Source organism: Carassius gibelio, chromosome B9 (assembly GCF_023724105.1).
Source record: "Carassius gibelio isolate Cgi1373 ecotype wild population from Czech Republic chromosome B9, carGib1.2-hapl.c, whole genome shotgun sequence".
In the NCBI taxonomy this organism is placed as follows: Eukaryota; Metazoa; Chordata; class Actinopteri; order Cypriniformes; family Cyprinidae; genus Carassius; species Carassius gibelio.
Window position 1 is genome coordinate 13,778,983 of NC_068404.1, and position 22,534 is coordinate 13,801,516.

The 22,534-nt window shown below is 37.4% G+C and overlaps 2 protein-coding genes across 3 annotated transcripts in view; both read right to left on the minus strand.

Moving 5' to 3' along the window:
- The window catches only part of LOC127965215 (uncharacterized), a 231,803-nt gene that overhangs the window by 51,160 nt on the left and 158,109 nt on the right, over positions 1 to 22,534 (minus strand). The gene's annotated exons all lie outside the window — the stretch shown is intronic.
- LOC127965210 (armadillo repeat-containing protein 8) lies at positions 982 to 21,971 on the minus strand. 2 transcript variants are annotated; one of them, XM_052565887.1, is made up of 23 exons: positions 21,883 to 21,920; positions 19,438 to 19,557; positions 19,230 to 19,306; positions 12,723 to 12,794; positions 12,247 to 12,389; positions 11,988 to 12,085; positions 11,814 to 11,906; positions 11,481 to 11,561; positions 11,302 to 11,377; positions 10,105 to 10,195; positions 9,956 to 10,016; positions 9,535 to 9,735; positions 9,264 to 9,359; positions 9,022 to 9,104; positions 8,594 to 8,675; positions 8,427 to 8,513; positions 8,110 to 8,202; positions 7,876 to 8,025; positions 7,416 to 7,511; positions 2,888 to 2,983; positions 2,625 to 2,697; positions 2,441 to 2,534; positions 982 to 2,336 (listed from the first exon to the last, which is right to left on the minus strand). In XM_052565887.1, the coding sequence occupies exons 4-23, from the start codon at positions 12,788 to 12,790 to the stop codon at positions 2,303 to 2,305; spliced, it is 1,896 nt and encodes a 631-aa protein (XP_052421847.1). In that variant the 5' UTR covers positions 12,791 to 12,794; positions 19,230 to 19,306; positions 19,438 to 19,557; positions 21,883 to 21,920; the 3' UTR covers positions 982 to 2,302. The 2 variants fall into 2 exon arrangements, with proteins under 2 accessions (XP_052421847.1, XP_052421846.1); XM_052565886.1 differs by lacking the exon at positions 19,438 to 19,557 and having other exon boundaries at positions 21,883 to 21,971.

The following is a 22,534-nucleotide window of genomic DNA, read 5'->3' on the forward strand; positions in this document are numbered from 1 at the left end:
TTATTTAATGATTTTATGTATTTATCTATCTATCTGCTATCCTGATAAGAATAGACTCCTATGATCAACCTCAAAGATGATTCTTGCAGCTGGTGCCCACAGAAGCAGAAACACTTCAAACTGAATTTGTTCCTCACCACCGTGTGATTATGGATTTCAGTAATGAAGATCACCTCAGCATCTCTGATATCTGATGACCAGCAAGAGACTGGCTGAAACCGAGCAGCCAGTGTCACCTCTTTTCACTAGTTGCCATATAATTTGGCACATCTCTTGGAACCAGACTGATATCTCTTTTTTTTTTTTTCAGTTTGTTGGACACATGGCGCTTGCACCATCTGTCCATCCTGACTACCGTGCACTTGCTTGAATAGGGAAAGTACACATTTGTAAAACAATAGAATACTTTGGTTTCTATTTTCTTTACCTAGGCCAGGGGTTAAAAATAGAAATAGTAGAAACTTTGATGGACTTTGGGGTCTGGGGTTTCCTGCATGTCCATTTAATTTGCATGAGGAATGTGCCTGCATATATGGGGGGAGGGGTTGGGCTGCACGACCCAAGGCAAACAGGGGTCCAGATGTATTTTAATAACTGTAATGAGCTTTATGAGAGACACTTAGGACAATAAAACAAAAGGTGATTTTTTTTTCTATGAATAATGACTTCTCTTTTCCTTTTAAAACCACTTTATCAGAATTATTCATAAAATAAAAAGCATATTTGGTTGATTTGAAATAATAATTATATTATTATATTTGTATTTCTTTTTTTATTTTGGGGTTTTCTGCAACATTTTGACACAAAAGTAGAAGAAAGGACATTTGGATTCATACCATAGACTGTATATATGTATGTATGTATTTATATATAGACCCTATCATGACACCACACCCTGTTTTTATAGCATAAAATTGCTAATTAAGCAAAGACAATTGAACATTAATCAGCATTGTAAGAATTCAAATCATGGAAACAATCTTTCGGAAACATTTATTTGAAGTGCAACTTGATTTTTTTGTTTGGCTTAATGGTTTACTTGGAGAAGACGAGGTTTATGACCTGTTCTGCACTCAGCCACCAGATGGCAATCAAAATGTTAAGGCTTCACTTTTCAAGATGTGTATTTTTCTCGATTCGAACATGTTTTTACCCATTATGAGCACCAAGGCTAAACATATCTAGAACATGTGATAACTTACAGAGTTCATTTTCATCATTATTCAGAACATTCGGTGGTAGAAGATATGAAATTATTTGGGAAAAAATAGGTCACCGGCAGGATTCAAACCAGTTTTTCCAACATAAGCACCACAGCCTGACATTTCTAAACCATTTAATATCTGCTAGGCCTCATCTTCAAGCTCTTCTTTGCTAAAAAGCCCTTCCCAACCCAGAAAAAAAAAACACACAAATCAGTGGGCTGCACCATGGCAGAGGCCTGCAGATATTTGAGTGGAAACATTCACTATAGAGCTTCAAAAAGAGGGCACTGATTTGTGTAATGATGAAGGGAGTGAAAATGAGAAAACAAGAAAGCTGTGTAAAGAGCAAACAAACTTTCACCTTCTATTTGGGGTTGGATGGTTTCTACGAAATGTCTTTGTATATGACCCAACATGCTGCCTCTCCAGATATACCCACATCAGCCTAAATTACAGAGAGGGAAATACAAAGGGGAAGAACAACCTGCAAGGGAAATTAAAAATCCAAAAAATATATTTATATATTTATATTTATATATATTTACGAGGTATGTATCCACAAAAAAAAAAAAAAAAAAGAGAACAAAAACAAGCAGTCTTTTTCCTAACCTTGTGTCAAAGTCCCAATTAAAATAATAATAATTGTTAGAATAATAATAATAGCAATAATGAATCAGCAAACCAAAATAAGGAGACTAAGCTCCTAGAAGCGTAGCACTGAGAGGTCAGTCGGCTTTCTCCAAAGGGAGTCCAAAGCATCAAAGCCTCAATCCACCAGGTGGCGCTGCAACACACTTTGAGGAGCTTTTTTTCATTCACATTAAGTCCAAAAAACAAACAAACAAAAATACAATAGTTCCAAGATTTCAGCAGAAAACATATTAAGCCAATGTAGCTGAAAGCCCAAAAGGTGTTGTGGCCTCCAGGATACCGTGTCTCTTGATTTACGAAGCTGTTCAGGGTCTCCACAACAAAGGGTATCTTGTGCAACAAAACAAAAGGAAGAGCAAAACGAAACTCGAATCTAAAACAAAAACTCGGGAGATGTGATCCTCCTAGAGATTGCTAGTGAGGCCATATCCCGCCTTCCTTCGAGGTCATGCCAAATACTGCTGCATCGCCGTTTTTGCCCTGAGAGAAAGAGGGAGATTTGAAGAGTCAAATCATTATGGCACCAAACCAAACAAAAGATGAAACAACTACCAACAGATTGTGAATGAAAATCGGTCCATCACCTGTCACAGAGGTTGGGATCTGATGCCTGGCTGAGTTTGTGTAGGATATCAACAAAGCCCATCTCCCTTAGCTTGTCTTGTCTCTCTTGTGAGCCTGGAGGAAGCGGAAAAACACAAACTTGTATTCTTGATAATACACAAAGAGTCCTATTTAACTCATGCACTGGTATCATGAGTTTCTCACCGTCCTCCTCATTCCAGATGAGGTTAGAAATGCAGAAGGTGGCAGCCAGCTGCAGCTTCACATTGGAGTGACCCTGAAACATGAACAGAAGAAATTACCCAGAAGCAAAATAACTATCCATAGGGGGAACAGTGATAAGGTGGAAACAAGCAACAGTACAAGGACACTATGGTAGAGACAATAAAATAGTCTGAAAGAAAGCATATTGAAAAAAAAAAAGCCCACAACTGACAAACCAGATGAGCTAATGACAATTCACTGACCATGTAATATTTAATTTTTTGGAGCATGTCGTCATTGGTCATAATGAGTTCCTTGGCAGTGTTTCCGTCAGCAATATTGGCCAATATGCACAATGTCTGCAAAAAAAAAAAAAGAAAAAAAAAAAAACAGACACAAAAGCATTGATAAACATCAACTCTGGAAAGTATTTAAATTCTTCTTAATGATTGTTCCAGGTTCAATAACAGTTATCAGAATGTTTAAGGGAATGTAAGACATATATATTTATTCACACACACACACACACACACTCCTGACTGGAAGCTTCCTTGGTTTATTCACCAACATTGATAGGAGCCAGGGAAACCATGGTTTGGACAGCTACTGTGGAGCAGAAGCACACGGTGTCTGCCCTAAGCACTCCTGTGGAGTGTCTCCCACAGAAGAGGTATTGGAGTGAAGGCATACAGAAGGCAGTCTGGCCAATTGTGCCTAAGTCCTAACGGACTGGATGCTACCACCTGGGTAAACGACCACATGCAGTGAGTCGTTTTCTGAAGCAAATAGGTCTACTTCCACCATACTGAACTCTTGCCAGATGACCTGAACTACATTCGGGTGTAGTCTCCACTCCTGGATGTATTCGATTCCTGGATAGAGCATCTGCAACCTGACTGACCAATCCTGACAAGCAGCCCTCAATGATGCGAACCGTGGAAGTGACCAGGTGAGGATCTTGCGAGTGAGTCAAACAAACTCTCTGACTTTGTACCCCACTGGTGATTCAGATTGAAAAAGGGATGTATTGCTAGAACCGGAAGGAAATGTCTCAAGGCCAGAAAAGCTGCATGCATCTCCAACAGGTTTATGTGTTCTATTGAATAGTTTCTTGACCATCTGCCACGGATACCTCTGTGGATAACAGGCCATGAGGGATGCATCATTTGTTATAACCTTGCGACAAGAGGAGATAATTCCTAATGGCACACCTGCTGTTAAAAAGGTTAGGGACATCCACTTGCGGAGGACACGCATGCAATTGCATGTCACTATGATCTGCCGATGCTAATTCTGAGATTAATCCAATCGCAGAAGGTTGTTCCATACTTGCAGGGGTCGCAAATGGAGTAATCCAAAGGAAATGGATGGAGGAGGCTGCTTTTAGCATTCCGATTAGCCTCAGTAACACTCCATACTGTAGAGACACTCCCAGATGAAACTGGGCAAGAGGTTTGGGATATCTGTCTTCCGAGACATGGAAGCACGCATTGAAACTGAATTGACAGTCATCCTGATGAACGAGATGGATTTTGCAGGGAACAGAGAGCTCTTCATCGGAGCAAAACCAGCAGATCATCCAGATAGGGTAGAATCTGTATTCCCTGGGCCCACAGTTGAGACAGGGCACCTTTCATACATCTCGTAAACACAAGACGGTCTAGGGAAAGGTACAATGGTAGAAATTTAAACTGATAGGTCTTGTTCTTGAAACTGAAGCATAGAAAACTCCTGTAATGCATGGCAATCGGAACGTAGAAATATGCATCTGTCAGGTCTACACTTGTGAACCAATCCCCTTCTGCAACTGACTGGAGAACATCGGTCACATGCAACATCCAAAATGGGGAGCTTATTTAGAAACCTGTTAGGTCTCCTATGTTAGCTGCTGGGTGGTCGCAGACAGCATGCGTTTCTTCAACATCTCAGATACATCAGGACCAAAAACATGTCCAGGAATGATGGGAAGATCCTTCTTTTTACAATCTTCCGGTAATCTGGTCTGAGCGAGCCATACCTAACAGCGAGCATTCAAAAGTGCTGCTGTGAGAGATCATAGCTCTCGAGTCTCGTGTCCCATAGCTAGCAAGGCTGTCTGTAAAAACTGTGGGACAGAGGTATCCACCTCCACCGTTTCCAAGGAGTTAGAAGCAGCCAAAAATGAGTTGGCAGACAGTATTTTCATCTCAAATAATGTAGGCAGCTGACTCATAAACTTTCTTCATAAGGGAATCTGTGCAGCCACACTGAACACTAGGGCATTGAGCAGTTGCCTGCAGTGCTTCGTCTGGTGACACCACTAGCACCAAAACTGGCTGTTCAACTTCAGGTACATTCCGCACACCAATGGACTCTGCCTCTGCCATTGAAGCCAAAGTGTGACTATTCTTGGATTGGCTTTTGGCCATATCTGGCCCTTTGAGGGAATTTGAAAACTGCAATGAAATAGACTCATGCTGTCACAGCAAAGGAATCCATAGGTGAAGGTTTGCGGAAAAAAAAACTTGAGTCTGAACAGGATGTGCAGGAAATTCATCAAGGCCAAGAAGTGCAACGTTTCTGAGCTCTCTGCTGCCAGGTTAAGTCTGCTGGTAAAACAACAGCATACCGTTTGAGGTCCAACTCCACCAAATGCATCGGTCTCTCCGATATAGGTAGTAAACTACAATGCAGACTCGGGTTAGTAGTAAGTGCTTCTTTCAGATTTTGAACATGATAGACAGAGATCGCCACAGCTTGGGAGGATGAATAATCCTCTGTGCATGCGTAGTATGTGTTAGGTATGTAGACATGCGCAGAACATGATGATTTTAAAAGGCAAGAGCAAACAAACATACACAAAAATGGCAGAGTATTTGGTACGGTTGTAGCAGTTTAAGAGTTTGCTAATGCTTCTTTAGCAAAGTGTGGATTTACTTCACAAATTTTACAGCCAACAGCAAACTTGCATGCAACAACGTGCAAAAAAATGAAAACTAAACAAAAAAAAAATTACAGTATAATACTGTTCTCGTTATAATGCAGGTGCAACAGCGCTTTCATATTATTTATTTTTTTTGATGCAGAGTGCAAATGGCATTGCTTTGTGTTTTTAACTCGATGCAAGACTGTCTGACTGTCTGAAACTGTAGATGCAGAACCGAACTGTAGAACCATGCCCACTTTTTTAGCATTTCTTTATTACTATGGTGAGAGCTAACCATGGCTAACCAGATATACATCTCGCATCGAATTAAAAACACAAAGCACAGCCATTTGCACTCTGCAACGAAAAAAACAAACAAACATGAAAGCACTGTTGCACCTCTGATAACTTTAGGCTTATTCTGCAGCGTTAATATAAGCCTTTTGGTTGTGTCACGGAGCTGTACAAATGGTAACACTTAAAAAGTAAATGAAGCGCGTTTGTGCCAAATTCTTATTACTGTACAAAGCTAAAACATACACTCTCCTTCAATCCCTGAATGTTTCTATCGGTTAATATACGCGGTTTTGCAGTCTAAAGCGTCTGTCATAGGGAATCAACACATGCCGTTGTGAATAATTAAGGGAAGCGTCTTCTCACAGGATAAGAACACGCAGTCTAATTAATCATTTAATATACACCAAAGAGTCATCGATGTACTAGTCCATTTACCCATCACAAATTGTGACGTCAACACGATGTAGATTTTAAACCCGGAAGATGAAAGTAGCATAAAAATGCTTAAAATTAACCAGTTTTCTCCAACAGTTAGAGCTAGGTCTGCACGATGTGTCGTTTAAGCATCGATATCGCGATGTACGAATCCACGATAGTCACATCGCAGGATGTGCGATGTAGGCTGTCGTAGTTCATCCGTTATTCATTAACTGTGCGGGCAAGCTGCTCCCCAGCCCTTGACGAATGTGATTCGCGGATTAAATGCACAGCTTAACCATCAAAGAGTGCGCGTACGAGAGAGAGAGAGAGAGAGAGAGAGAGAGAGAGAGAGAGAGAGAGAGAGAGAGAGACAGAGGGGGAGAGAGAGCGAGCCCTGGCCGCACGCTCACCGTCTTCAAACTACACGAGCGCTGTCTTGCTTTCTCTCTCCCTTGCGCATATTAATCAGTTGACATGATGGTGTCAATGTTTAAATAATTTAAAATGAGAATGTAAGTGTACTCACCCTATTTTTGTTTGTAAGAAAAAATTTGATTCGATTTCATATCGCAATATATATATCGCAGAAAAATAAAATATCTCAATGCCATTTTTTCCCGATATCGTGCAGCCCTAGTTAGAACCCATTAATAACATTGTCTTCTATGACATGAAACACTAACACCTCTACTAAAATTGCAGAAAAAGTAGTCTGGGGTTTTATAACCCTTTAAAGCATATCAATTTCAGAGCATAGTATTAATGTTTTTACTGTAAGTCTTGATGAGAAAACAATTAAAACAAATTATGTATGCCACAAAAATGCCAGTTTAATGCACCACAATGTTTAACACTCAAAACCTGATAACTGATCAGGGGAGAGGAGAACCAACTGATAACAAGACAAAAGTGCTAAAGACTTTTCCTATGGGATTTAAGATACTAACAGTTTTACATTTTAAAAAGTGATTTTAAGACTTTAATACTTTTCAAGGACTTCTACAGACACTCTGAATAGACACAAAGATCGTTTTTTTTTATTATTATTTTGTATTAAACTGGGAACATTCTTTTAACAAAGCACCTGTGAAAAATAATAGTTGCTTGCGAAATCTTACTAGTCTGATTCTGTAAGCACAATGTCATCTTTGTGTGTTTGAGAAGCTCACCTGCTCTTTGACCTCTAAGCTGTGTTCTCCCTCTAGGATTAGCGTGACCGCTTGCATTATCTGCTTCCCATGTGAGCTCATGATCTGGTCTATATGCTACCAAAGGCAGGGAAAGACAATCAGTGTGTGTTAGACAGTGAAAGGCAATGTATCAGACCAATCACATACAGGTGCATCTCAAAAAATTGGAATACCGTGAAAGTTTTTTTTGGTAACCAATTTCAATAAGTGAATCTTTCATATACTGTATTCTAGATTATATGTAAAAACATAAAAAAAATATATATTTTGGCGATTAGAGCTTACAGTTCATTAAAGTAAAAAATTCAGTATCTCAAGGAGTTACAAGGAGTGTAATGAATCTAGAATAAATTAAAGGTTAAACTTTGAAATGTTACAAAACATTTTTCTACTTTTTTTTTTTTAGATGCACCTGTATATACTTGCATATATAACTTACTGGCCGGGTGGAGAGCAGGTTTCGAAGCAGCCCCAGTGTTTTCATGAGCACATTCGTATCAGGATCAGACAGGAGTCTAAAGAGCTGTTCTGTGCCCAGAGCTCGAACTATCTCCACCTTCACCTTCTGATCTGCCTGGAAGGCCATGTTCTGCACAGAAACACATTATGGCTTCTGATGACAGAGTGTTTTCATACTGAAGCTTTGGTGTGGACCGAAGTCAGCTGGTCTTACCATGAGAGCCCAGATGCCATTGACTCTTAGAGCTGGGCTGTCACTTTGGGTGAGGCTGCATAGTAACTCGATGACCCCAGACTCTAAGATAGGCTGTGAACAAACACATACACAAATCACTTAAGACCAGCGGCACTGGGAATAAGAATTTGATGTTGGCTTGAGAAAGCCTGACCAGAAAGTCTCAAGTAGTTTTAAAAGCTTGAAGTTTAAAGGTTTTCAGTATGAAATAGTTAAATAATGAATTACATTTAATGTAAGAAATTTAAAATTCTGGCTGTATAATACTAATAAACCAATGAAGTGTTGTACTTTACCTCTTTGCTGGGTGAAAACTCCAGCAGTAGGTTGCATAGTGTTGAAGAGGCCATGACCAGGACCTCATCTGGTGCGTTCTGTAATAACTACCCACAAAAACAAATGTGCATTCAGTTAGGGTTTGACTAGTCTGCAGGTTTCACTCATCATCTTCTGAATATCATACCTTCATTAGTGGCTTCCATACTGCATGATCATGGAAACTTGTCCTTAACTGTTGTACAGACCGTGATAAACTGTGAAGACATCTAGAGGAAATTTAAAAGAAATAAATAAAAATAAGAGCAAACCAAAACCTCCTTTCTTTGTTTGATTTTTAAATTCTTTCACTATTCAATTGTTGTACCTTTTCAACAAACACATTTAACATTTACACTACTATTCTAAAGTTTAGAGTTGGTAAGATTTTTTTAAATGTTTTTGAAAGAAAATGCTCACCAAAGGCGCATTTACTGTACTTAATCAAAAATACAGTTAGAACAGTAATATTGTGAAATCTCACAGACCCCCAATTTTTGAATGGTAGTGTACAATGGCAGTTTTTATTCTCCTAATTCTTTTTGATGGACAACTGAGAGAAAATGTGTGTCATACCTGACTGCTGCTAACCGTACTTTGATACTAGATTCTGATAGGCCACTAACAATCCTGTCCATCATATTTTCCGTCTCCGTAATCTGTAGCAGGGAAATTAATGTTAACATCCTTAGCACATTCACCACATCAACCTAATAACCTGTTTTAATTTTCAGGGTATCAAAGTAGTCAAAAGTCATACTGTAGATTTTTTGATGGAAGACAAAGCACTTATAATACAATACAATATAATGCACTACCTTTTTCCTGATATCCTCGTCATTGGAGCCCAGCGAAGCATAGAGTTTAAAAGCTGCCTGTCGCAGCTCATGTGCATGTTTCAAGTCATGATCCAACTACAGAAAGACAAACGATCACTTAAACTGATTTAATTTCACTTGAAAAGAGTTTAAAAGTTACCTGGTTACATCCTTGAAATCTACATACTTGGCTTTATACAAAAACAATAGAAGTCTCTGTAAAGCCAAAATTTGGAAAGCTATTGAAATGTGTGTGTGTATGTGGAGTTACCCTCTTAATATCAGTGATAGCGCTGACGGAGCTTGGGTATTTAAAGTAGTCAGCCAACATAGACACGAGGTGGTCAGTGACGCTTGCAATCCGCTGCAGTTCTATGTCCGGCTCCATCAGGTAGGCTAGCGTCTCAGCCCCCTCCACCCTCTCCTCCAGTAACCGCTCTTTACTGCACATCCTCACTAGGCACGGCAAAGTCTGTCCACACACACACACACACGCACGCACGCACACGCACGCACGCGCACACACGCACACGCACGCACGCACGCGCACACACGCACACGCACGCACGCACGCACACACACACACACACACACACACAGAGAGAAAGAACTAGTTCATATGCACTTTAAATGACACTTTTGCATTCATCACATTCATTCATAACATAAATGTGATTTTTCTTTTGAGGTACCTTTAGTACAACACAGTTGTCGTCTGTCCTGATGGCTCCTGCTCGACACATGTATGTTAAGCTGAGAGAAAAAAGTGTGCAAGTTTGTAAAAGCTGAAAAGGTTACACATGTATTTTTATAAATAGCCTGCAGGATGAGATTTACTCACCATTTGGCGGCTGTAAGCTGCATTTCAATGGGTTTGTCCCTTTGCATCATTCCAACAAAAACCTGAGAGAGCTGCTCACCATCTACAAGCACTGAAAAATAACACATATACACAAAATATGATTTTCAGCAGACTGAAGTATTATTTTATTAACATACAGAAAATCTAAATAAAGGGTTTAAGCTTTGAACCAAACATCTCTTATATAACCACATCTAATTCAAAGAATAAAATTAGCATTTTAATAAGCAATGAGCAAAAAACTATTTTGAATCAGTCTTTTTGATGCATTTAGATAGAAGTAAACAGTGCTGATAATTTTTAGGCTCCAATACTACACATTAAAATAGGTATTATACACTACTGCAGTGCACTAGAGTGATATTGTGAAATATGGTTATTATTTAAAGTTTTCTATTTTAATATACTTCAAAATTTAATGTATTCCTGTAATGGCAAAAGTGAATTTTCGATAGCCTTTTCTCAAGTCTTCACACAATCCTTCAGAAATCATCCCAAAATGCTGATTTGAGAAATGTATTTAAAACTTTGAAACATTTATTATTATTTTTATTATATATTACTTTATTTATTTATTTATGTAAAATATTATAATTATTAAACCTTTGTGCTGCTTTATATTCTTAAAGAAATTCTAATAAAAATGATTGAATAAAATAACAGAATTTATTTGAAACTGAATTCTTTTGTAAAATGTTTTTCTGCCACTTTGATCAATATATATTGTATACATGTATAGATTATTGACCCCAAACTTCTAAACACTAGTGTATATAGCTACAGTACCATGGTGGCTTTCCAATAGATAACTTAAACCAGCAAGACTCCACTTGCTAGCAAAAGCTCACTCCAACTTTTCCATGGTAACGATGTAGATCTTCACCAAAATCAGCAATTACATTTCTAACATACTGCACTGTAGCTTCTACAGAATCATATATCTTCACCTAACAACCTCAAACTGTCTCTATGGAGGTTCTGAATGGTATTTTTTACTTTTTTCAACCTACTGTTCTGCACTATTCTTTTATTTCGCTGAACAGTGATTCAGATATTACCAAAGATAATGAAAAACTGCAACACAAGAGAAGTCAAAGAGAACCTATGATGAACGTAAGCCAGGAGGACAAAATTAGTGGTGATCCAATGATAGAGGATGATAGAGGTCGTGCTCACCATTCACCAGTGTCATGGAGACCTGAGCGTTCTCATGGGCCAAAACTGATAAACACTTTAACGCCTGCATCCGTACCTACAGAGAGGGTTCACAGACCATTATTACTCTGAACACACGACATGCATTAAAAATACAATTACAAATGCAAAAGAAAAAGCAATTCATTTCCTTTTTGTACCTTATAGGAGGGAGATATGAGCAGAGGAGAGATGTTCTGGATGGCACCGTGGTTGAACAACACCATCTGATGTTCTGGAGTCTGGACACACAAATTATTCAATTTTTTCAATAGATAAAATTATTTAAATAGAAAAGAAAATATTACTTTGCCAAGAAGACTAAACTGGAATACTGCAACCATTTTATGGTTTGACACGTATCCACAGGTGCATGTTGGCTAATCCTTAATAAAGCTTAAAATAAATCTCTTATGTAGCTAATCTAATAAGCATTTAGAACTGGAACCATTCTTTTTCTAATACTGAATAAATTTATGAGTTGTGTGTGCTACCTTGCAACAGTGGGCGAAGATTTGTGTGATGTATTCCTGTGTGTGCTGTGACCGACTCAGCAGGGACATGAGATGGGGGATCACAGTGGGGTCCTGATGCAAATTAAAACATGTTGATCACACTTCCTATTAAGAATGTACATATGCCATTTTGGAATGTGCATGTTGTCTTACTGTGTAGAGCAGCTGCACTGGAGTGACTGGACTGATGAAGATGGTTCTTAAACAGCGCAGACATGCCTCAATGAAGATCAGATCAGAACACAAGAGTCCTGCAAAAAACAGAAAACACTGGTCAAAAGTTTGGTATCATGAAGATTTTTTTTTATAAGGAAATCTCTAAGGCTCATCAAGGCGGCATTGATTAAGCTATTTGATAAAAAAAAAAAAAAAAAGTTAAAACAGTAATATGAAAAATAGACCGAGCAAGAACCTTGAAGCAGGGCTGGGATGATGTGACAGTCCACCAGGGACTTGATGTTGTTCTCTGTGCCCATTGCCAGACTGCCCAACACGACCGCACATTCAGTCCTCAGCTCCAGACTAGAGGAGCTCTGCTGGAGGAGATACAGCAGTCTACACAGACACACACCCACACACACATCCACACCCACCCACACACACGTATATCCTCATCAGCAGTGAATAGCATGTAAAACAGAGAAAACAGCTTTTGCCATCTTTAAGGTGTCTTAATTAAATAAACCTTGTTTATTTATAGGTTTAAATATGATTTTGAATCCCAGATTTTGAATATAATGTCAGACTTTTGGACTTCACTGTAATTTTACAGCTATATTGGCCCAGCCCAGACAACTGGATAAATTAACTGATTTTTCAACCTTACTGGCTGTGTCAAAACTCATTGCAGTACTATTGGTTTAAAAAGGGTGAAGTGGGTGGACTTACCTTGGCACGGCTCCCAACACTATCAGGTTGGCCTTCTGTTTGTTGTTTCCGATGACAGCATTCTTCATGTCACTGTCAATAAATATGCAATCACTTATAACTCATGGTGCAAAACCATGGCATAGAAACTTTCTATGGCATAGAAACTTATCAACAGAAGAACATAAGAAATCATTTTGAGACTATTGGGCAGAAAAACAACAAGCTGGGTGAAAAAAGCTGTACTGTGGTTGCTTACTTCAAAATTTAAGTAAAAAAAAAAAAAATGTACTTAAACTGCTGTTTACTAGGGATGTAACAATTCACTCAACTTACGATACAATACAATTTTCTCACGACTGTTTTGGAACAAATGAGATTTAAGACATGAAATGGAGCACTTTTATTATTGATTGGACAAAATGCTGCACATTTATTTGTTAAACTGAACAAAACAAATTCAAATACATTTTAAAACAAACCCCAAATCGAATAACACAAACAAAAGAAATCAGAGACTAGCGGCGACTACTGCATTTTAATTACAAATATGCCGCATACATGCAGCATGAGCAGGTTTTTGCACAATTAAAAAATTGCAGCAAAAACAGAATGATCTGACATTAGTTTTGTAAAACAATACTATAAAATATATATCCATAAAACAAAAACAGCAGACAGGCTGAATTAGATGCAGTTCACAATCTGAAAGCATGTGGTGCTTATGGAACAGCAGCAGTACAGAATTTCCATGGTTGCCGCTGTAAACAAAGCAGAGCTGTTCAAAAGTTTGGGGTCTTTTGATTTTTATTTTTATATTTTTAAGAAGATAATACTTTTATTATGCAGGGACACATTAAACTAATCAACATGACAGTAAAGACATTTACATACACTGGACTATAAGTCGCATTTATTTAGAACCAAGAGAAAGATGGTAATGTTTTCTCTTGGTTCTTGGTTCTAAATAAATGCGACTTATAGTCCAGTGCGACATATATATGTTTTTTTTCCTCATCATGACGTATTTTTGGACTGATGCGACTTATACTCCGGTGCGATTTATAAAAGACTGAAAATTCTGCTCTACCATTACAGGAATAAATTGTTATCTTCAGTTGTAATAATACTTAATAATATTTCTGTTTTTACTGTATTTTGATCAAATAAATACAGCCTTGGTGAGCATAAGAACATTTTTTTTTAAATATATTTTTTATATCATACTATTTTTCATATGCCCATTATTTTTTTACAAGGTTTAAATATTCCTTTAGTATGAGACAAACATTTTAGAAGTAAAAATATTACATTTAGTATTTCAATTAATATGGAAACTGCATGTACAATAATTAAGCAATAACGCTGTTTAAAACAGCTTAGCAGAGAACATTGCTGTCTTTATTGGACATGTCAAATGTAATTGGTTAGCGTACATTTGAATGATCTGAGGATTACAGAGGCTGATAACGAGAGCAAATAGTAACACCCTCCTAGCAGACTCTCATCTCATGACTCAACACCTGAATGCACATATAGCACACAAAGGTAATGTATCGAGATTCTGCTCTGAACAAAATGGGCATGCCTTTGAATATTTTTATTTTTTTTCTTCTAGAAGGCTTTTTTGCACTAAAATGAAAGACAATGCATGTGCAATCATAATTGATGCTTTATCAATGCTTTTCTTTATCAACAGTACCCAAAATATTTTTAAACATTCCATAATCACAAACTCATGCAACATTCAAAACAAAAAGTAATGAAGAGTGGAGTGTTTACGAACGGCAGAACAAAGTAATAATAGATACACAGAGCATTAACTACAAACCTAATGTACACCATTTGCCCTTTATTTTGTTCCATTATCACTAAAGTATGGAAGCCTGTTTCTGCCACAGTTGAGAAAAAATATGATTCTGTAAGTCACAATAATAATGGGAAACGTTCTTATATTCAGTACACAACTTTAATGATCATGCATATTGTATATACAGGCATTCAGGCAGACCCAAATTAGGAATGCAACACAAAACAGCAATGCTTATGCATTTTTGCTGAAGAACAAGTGGTTACCATGGTCGTGAACAGAGCCGGACAGTAACGGCGTACATTTACTTGAGTACAGTACTTAAGTACAATTTTGAGGGATCTGTACTTTACTCGAGTATCATTTTTGGGGAGCACTCATGACTTTACTCAAGTACGTTTCAGAGGCAAATATTGTACTCTTTACTCTGCTACATTTCTATCTATAACTGTAAGTACCCGTTACTTCTTCAGCCCCATCCACACGGAGATGGAGTTTATCCATCTGTACAAATATCCGCGTCTACAAAAACCACAAAACAATGTAGTATACATGCCAGACCAGCATGTGGCGCTGTAATTCTGCCACACAGATACACTTAAAACGAAGAAGACATTGACTTGCTCATAAACCTTACGCGTGGTACACAAAGGAACATGGAACAATTCATTTATTAATCCGTGTTAATATTAGTTAATAAAAAGACAATTGTTCAGTGTTTGTTCATGTTTTTGTTGCGGTTACGTGACGTAGCCATAGACAGTAAAAGAAACGTAGCGGTGTCTGACTAGGGGCGAGATGTGGGCTGATGACGTCATCTTTTCAGAAAATGTATTCGAAAATATATTCGCCATCCAAACGAAAACACAAAGGGCGACATTTTCAAATTTATCCAGTCTGGGTCTCGGTTTCAAAAAACATCAGTTTTTCTTTTCCAAAACGCCGGATTCCTTGTGGACGAAACGCCTATCTGATAAAAAATGTGTGCGTATTCACAGAAATGTGTCTCCGTGTGGACGAAAAAAAGGAAAAAAGACGACGACTTCAGGACATTTGATTGAATTGAAGTACAGTACACACACACACAGAGTTGTCACACATAGATTGTGTATGTGAGATTGGTGTTATTTAGCTGAAAGTATTTTCTCCTGCCTTTTGCCTGTATGTCAATGTGAGAGAAAGGGGCTTAATACTGTCACTCAAATAAGCTGAATTTTATTTTTCCTTCATTGTACGCTGACCTAAACGTCTTCTTTAATCATTATTATTTTCTCTTCTATGCTGCGTGTATAACACGGTCAGGTTCAGAGGTGTACAAATTAAAAGACTACATGCAGATAATCTATCATAAATCACTATTTAATGATAGATTATACACTTTAGATTACAGAACAAGTGATGTTTGTGGTGTTCCTGCATGGTATTGACCAACAGATGCCGTCACGTTGCATCATCCAATTTCTCATTATTATGAGATACTAAGGCATGATTACGAGAAAGTATCTCATTATTATGACTTACAGAATTATATATTTTTTTCTCAAAGTGGCGGGAACGGGCTTCCATACTAAAGTGCTTGCTGCCTTTGTCAAGAAATGAAAAAAGGAGAAAGAAATATGAAATTGCCCAGTGTTGCTATTGTTAACAGAAAAAGGAAAATAAACTACTAAAAATAAATAACTGAAATAAAACTGTAATAAAATATAAATATCAGATAACAAACTTTTTTTTTTAATCTCAGAAAACAATTATAAATGCTTTTTTGAACTAATTGGAATAACCTAAGATACTAAGATTACTGAAACTGAAATAAAATTAATATATATTATTTTTCATTAAAAAAATAAATAAAAGCCAATTCAAAATTTCCAGAAGGATCTGGACAGCATTATTATTCTTTTTTTTTTAGATTTATTTTTGCCATATTATGCCTTTTTATTTAGATAGAACACAGATTGACAGGAAGCGAAGTGGGTGAGAGAGAGGTGGTGGGGATCGGGAAAGGTCCGCAAGCCGGCACTTGAACTTGGGACACCCAAAGTGCAATGGCGCTACAAGTCGGCGCACTCCCCACAAGGCAATTTACGTTGACTGGACAGCATCAATTATTCATCATTATTCTTTTAGCAGGCCCCCAACTCTAAAAGAAACCAGCATTTCCTAGTGATTATAACAACACCAGCAATGGTGCAATGCAAGATCACGTTCATCCTGCTGAAATGATTGTGACATTACTATAAATCAGCATAAATGCAAAAAACTTTATCAGGGTATATACAGCAATCCTTAAGTTAAATTTACTACTTTTTAATACCTTTTTTACTACCTCCAGAATATTTTTTAAAACCATCACGACACTGAATTGCAAGTGTTAATCAGTGACCTTTCTATTATTTACACATATTTTGACATATATAACATACAAAAAATACTAGATTTAGAGAATGATGTTGACAGCATATTGCACATTTATTTCACTTAGTAAATAAAAATAAAACAAATACCATAAAATGTGCAATGGAGAAAATGGATAGTTCCAGCACACTGGCTGGTATTCATTGCAAGTTGATGCATTACAAACAGGCATCTTCTATGAACTGTTGCGGATTCTAAGAACTGTTGCGGATTCACAAACTGCGCCACAAATTTGTGGCGGTGGTGGTGGAGGTGCAGCCGCGCAGATAGCTGAGATTGGTAGAATTAACTGCTCTCTCCGAGCACGCATTCCATTTTTATGTTTAGTGGATTGCATATGCGACCGATGTGCGTTAGCTCCCATCCAGTTGACATTGATGTTTTTTTTACACACCGAACAATAAGCCTGCCTGTTAGTGTTGTCACGGTACCAAAATTTCTGTATTCGGTACCGATACCAGTGAAAATCCACGGTTCTCTGTACCAATTTCGGTACCAAAGCAAAACACAAAAATTTGCTAATAAAAAAAAAAAAAAAAACTTTTTAGCACTAAAAATAAAACCAATGCCATTCTTTATACTTATTTACAATTGTGTTTAAAGTTTTTCTACAAGTTATATAATTATGAAAAACAGTAAACAAGTTTCACCCAAATTTAATTTGTCTTTTAATTTATAAAATTTAAACACATTTTATTTTTGGTAAATAAAGGGGATTTTTTTTATGAAAATTTGTTATTAAAATTAAAACATGGAAGAAATATTGAAATTTATTTCTTTAAAAAATAAAGTTTTTTATTTTTTTCAACAGTGGTAGCAGTATCACATACATTTTATTAATAATAGTAATATTTCTAGCACAATGCCCTTATGTAAAAATTTTCTTTTAGGCCTAATGAATGCATATTTGTCATTTTGAAATTTCTATTTGCGCATTAGCTCCGCCCACTACCAGAGAAACCGGTATGTCTTCTGATTTTTCGAAAATGAATATGAATAATTCCAAATGAACTCCATTATTTTGACAGGAGAAGACAACAGATGCTGAAATGAATGCAAGCGTCATGCGCTTCAGTCTATGTAGTAAACAAACCCGCACGTCTCTGACATTCATTAATTCACACAGAGACGCGCAGAACACGGATTCATATTTCAACTTTTGCGGCTTAACATTTACGGATACTGGTCCATATGGAGATTTGATTAATTTATGCTTTCACAAATTCCATGACTGTCCATATTAAAATGTAAGTTTCATTTACATGACTGGATTTTGAGATTCTGTACTCGTTTTCTGCTTCGCGGAAATCATAGCGCTGTAGGCGTCAAGAACCGGGTTTGAACGGGACCTCGGTACTACCGGTACTTAAAGAAACCTGGTACCGTCACATTTAAATTTTTTTAGTACCGACTTGGTACCGAAGTACCGGGTCTTTTGACAACACTACTGCCTGTTATTCCCTGTACAGGCCTGAGCCAGTCCTTAAACGCTGGGTCGTTAACCCAGCTATTAGAAAACTTGCATTTGTCCATGAAGACGACGATGGTTGTCCAGTCGTTGAAGATATGCCTAGAAGCAAGTCTAAAATAAAACGTAAGCCAGCCACTTCTGTTGAGCGCGAAGTGTTCTGAGATGATGCCGAACGACCACTGAATATGACGTCAGCATCAAACATACATTGAGACGGAGACGGAAGATCTTTGATTATGTGCCCAGATATGCTAAAGCCCATATAAACGAACTAACGCGAACGCAGAAAGAATTTCAATCAGAATAGGACACCTGATAGTCTGGAAAAAATAATACCTAATTTGGAAAAAAATAATACCTCTGAGACCACATTTAACACTTTTAATGGCCTTAAATTTGACCATTTTGATTTATCACTTTTTAATACTTTTTAAAACCCCGCGGACACCCCGTTTATGTATTCAAAAATGCAAAAACCGTCATGTTTTAGTTAATGGCTGCTCTGAAGGATCTATTTGCAAAAGTACGGCTGTGGCAGTCGGGAAAACATCAACCTAACAGTAACCAGAGCTGGAGACCGGAGTTAAAAATAAAGATGAAGAGACCCGATCTGCAGCTCCCCAGATACACTCACATAAACACACAAGTACAGCACCTCAGAGCTTCTTTTATATTAAACAAAAAAAGAACTAAAATGTACTTGCTCTCTAAGGACTAAAAACAACCTCCTTTGGTGACAGCCTCATCTTTAGGACTCAGAAATTGAACATGGTGAGCTATAACACAGAGTAGAGCGCTACACACAAGGAGGGATACATGGTTGTTTACTCACATGACTCCCTGCAGCACGTTCTGTGGGTCGGGGTCAAAAAGCCGGTCAACATAGTGGCGACTCGTGGCTGTGACTTCCTGCATTGTGACAAAAGACAGCACAAAGATGATTCAGCAAACTTATCCCATCGGAGGCATCAAAACACCTTCAGTCTCGCCCCATAGCCTCCTCCCTTGCTCACAGGGTCACAATACTTTGGTCTGTTTACCCTTACAGCTGCCAGCTGTTGGTGGAAGTCTCTAGAAGGGGAGCAGAGACCTGCTTCCCATCTCCTCAAAACTGCAACTCACTTGTACAGGCAGAGATGGCAATTTCAGGCCAGGGAAAACTGGGAAGGACATCCACCCCATGAGATTCACTCCCATGAACTCTATAATTTCATAACAATGTAACATAATGGTGTTTTGCTGTACCAGCCTAACCTGTTCTGTCACAAATGAGTTTCCAACAGACTTAAACAATGATTGTTATAATTAATAAATTACAGTATTACATTTCCCTATGATTACCCAGCCCTAAAGAAATATTCAGCTGTCAGTTTGGCCAGGGGTGTCAAACTCAATTCCTGAAGGGCCGCAGCACTGCAGAGTTTGATTCAACCCTAATCAAACACACCAGGGGCCTGTACCATGATGGTAGCTGAACAAATTCAGAGTTACAGGATTTGTTTTGAGTTGACAATACCAAACCTCTCCAATCCGGATTTGTTGGTACCATTATGCTGTTCATCAACTTTATTTGTCAACTCAGGCTTTGATCCTGAGTTTGTGGAGCGCGTGCACATGGATGTGTGACATCACTGGCGAACAGCCAATCATGAGCCTTGCAACACAAAGCAAGCTTGATTTACTTCTTGCGAGAGACCCAGCGAGATTCAAAACTAAAGGTTAAAGGTTTTGCTAAAGGTTAAGAGATGGAAGAATATGACAAATTTAAATGTCATATGAAAAATGAAGGTGGACAAATAAAATAAATAATCTTGCTCTATCAATGCAGTTACATGAAACTTAAGTTAGCTTATACATTTGAAAATATATAGTGATAGAGACTCGAACATGTAAGGTAAGATTTTTTTTTTTTTTAAATAGTGCAATATTTTGATACTACAGCTTATTTATATTACATGATCTGTATACATTAATATCTATTTAAAATAAACAATTTATAATAACTGTTCAACTAAAATTGCTTGTGTGTAAAAGATAAATAATTATTATAATAATAATATGAGTCACAATAATTATATAAATTATAATACGACTCCGTAATTATCATTAAAGCCAGACTTCTTCTATTTCCTTTTTTTAGCATCAGTGACCTTTGATTTGGAGCTAGATAAACTGGAGGAGTGACTTTGTGTCAGACATGTGTCACTTCTCTCACATCTGATTAGTCCACCTTCAGTTTGAGATCTCGAACCCAGAACATAACCTGCCCCGGAGAAGGTTAGCTGTGGAGTTTGAGTTACTATGGCAATGAATGCCGCTAAAAGCCAAGCCACTTATGTGGTACCTAAAACCCAGGATTGGTGCAAACTAACCTGAAACTTACCTGGCTAGCCAGCTAATCTAGCTTCATGGTACAGGCCCCCGATCCAACTGATCAAGTCCTTCAGGCTTATTTGAAAACTACATGGTATGTTTGTTGGAGCAGGGTTGGAACAAAATTCTGCAGGCTCCGGCGCTCCAGGAACTGAGTTTGACACCCCTGGTTTAAACAATTACTTGTAGGGCTTCAAAACGACTAATTGCAATTAATGGCATTCAAAATAAAAGTCTATGTTTACATACTATATGTGTGTGTACTTAGTATATTCATTACCTCTATATAAATACACATACATATATGAAGAATGGAAATGAATCAATTTTTTTTTTTTTACAAATAAAGATAATGAACAAAATTTCATATCCTACTGTAAAAATGACTTTTGTTGGGAGTCTCGGAAACCGCAGGTATAAAATACTTGTGATGATCAAACTGACTTTACACAGAAACAGTTTTAATATACGGGAAACCAATTTACTTTTCTGAACATATCATTCAACAAAAGGTTAGTTTTAACAATATCACACTGCTGGGTTTATCAGAGACACACATTCAATGTATTAGAAGGGAAGATAATAAACCTAACATGAAGGCTAAAGTTGAATGATGTCCTTTACAAACAAATCATCATATTTATGTTTTCTTTTTTCTCTACCACTACCATTTTAAGTACTACGTGAATATCGGTATTCATCCAGTAACACACTATACATCAAAGTACACATCATCTGACCCCATCACTGATCAACATGTGTCAAAACAGACAGCACAGAACCACAGGGCTGTCAAGAGGGGGGCGTTACCACCACATTAGCTCATCACCTCATCCTTTAACAGCTTCATCGGATAATATTAAGCAGGTTTGATTTTGTTTTTGAAGCCCCAGCTCTAAATATAGACTGAAAACTAAATATAACTTTGATTTGACAGGTCTGAGCACATCCAGATCTAATGTTGACCACACAAACACACAGCTAGCCATCAAACACCACATCGCAAAAAATTTACATCAATTGCTAAAGTCTATCTAACGTGTCTATTGTCTATGTAAGTGATCCTGAGCTGAAAAGGTTAGGTTTTAATGGGTATAATCAAAGAGACTCACAGATAACACGCTGATGCGTAAAGGGGCCTCCAGCAGGCACGCCATCATTCACTCAGCGGAACATTCACAGCGGCACTTTCCACATAAACACAACTCAATCAGCGGAGCATTTACAGCAGCACTTTCTCCAAAAGCTTGATAATGCAGAACATGCAGAGCAGCACTTTCCACACCTTATCTACTTATTATATTTATTTATTTTTATAAATTAATTTAAATAATCTGAAATTAAAGCAATGCATAATTGAAATAATAACAAGTATTTATCATTACTCAGCTATTAATTACTATAGATTACTTATTTTAAATTAAATAATAGAGAAAAAGAGACGCATCCTCCTTTGAGCCAAATCTTTATTACAGCGGACATTTGTGCACCAAAAATTATATATACAGTACAGATCAAAAGTTTGGAAACATTACTATTTTTAATGTTTTTGAAAGAAGTTTCTTCTGCTCATCAAGCCTGCATTTATTTGATCAGTTGTGAATATTTCACAATATTACTGTTTTTTTTCTGTATTTTTGATCAAATAAATGCAGGCTTGATGAGTATAAGAAACTTATTTCAAAAACATTAAAAATAGTAAAAATAGTAATGTTTCCAAACTTTTGGTCTGTACTGTATGATACAACAGTCACTTTTAACTGG

What these genes read in the sequence shown, in the direction of transcription:
- LOC127965210 (XM_052565886.1), bottom strand. Translation starts at nt 21,930, where the DNA reads ATGATGGCGTGCCTGCTGGAGGCCCCTTTACGCATCAGCGTGTTATCT. An exon ending in TCTTCGCCCACTGTTGCAAG is followed by an intron (nt 11,562 to 11,813) that starts GTAGCACACACA and finishes TTGTGTGTCCAG; the next exon opens with ACTCCAGAACATCAGATGGT. An exon ending in GCTTAGAGGTCAAAGAGCAG is followed by an intron (nt 2,984 to 7,415) that starts GTGAGCTTCTCA and finishes TTTTTTTTGCAG; the next exon opens with ACATTGTGCATATTGGCCAA.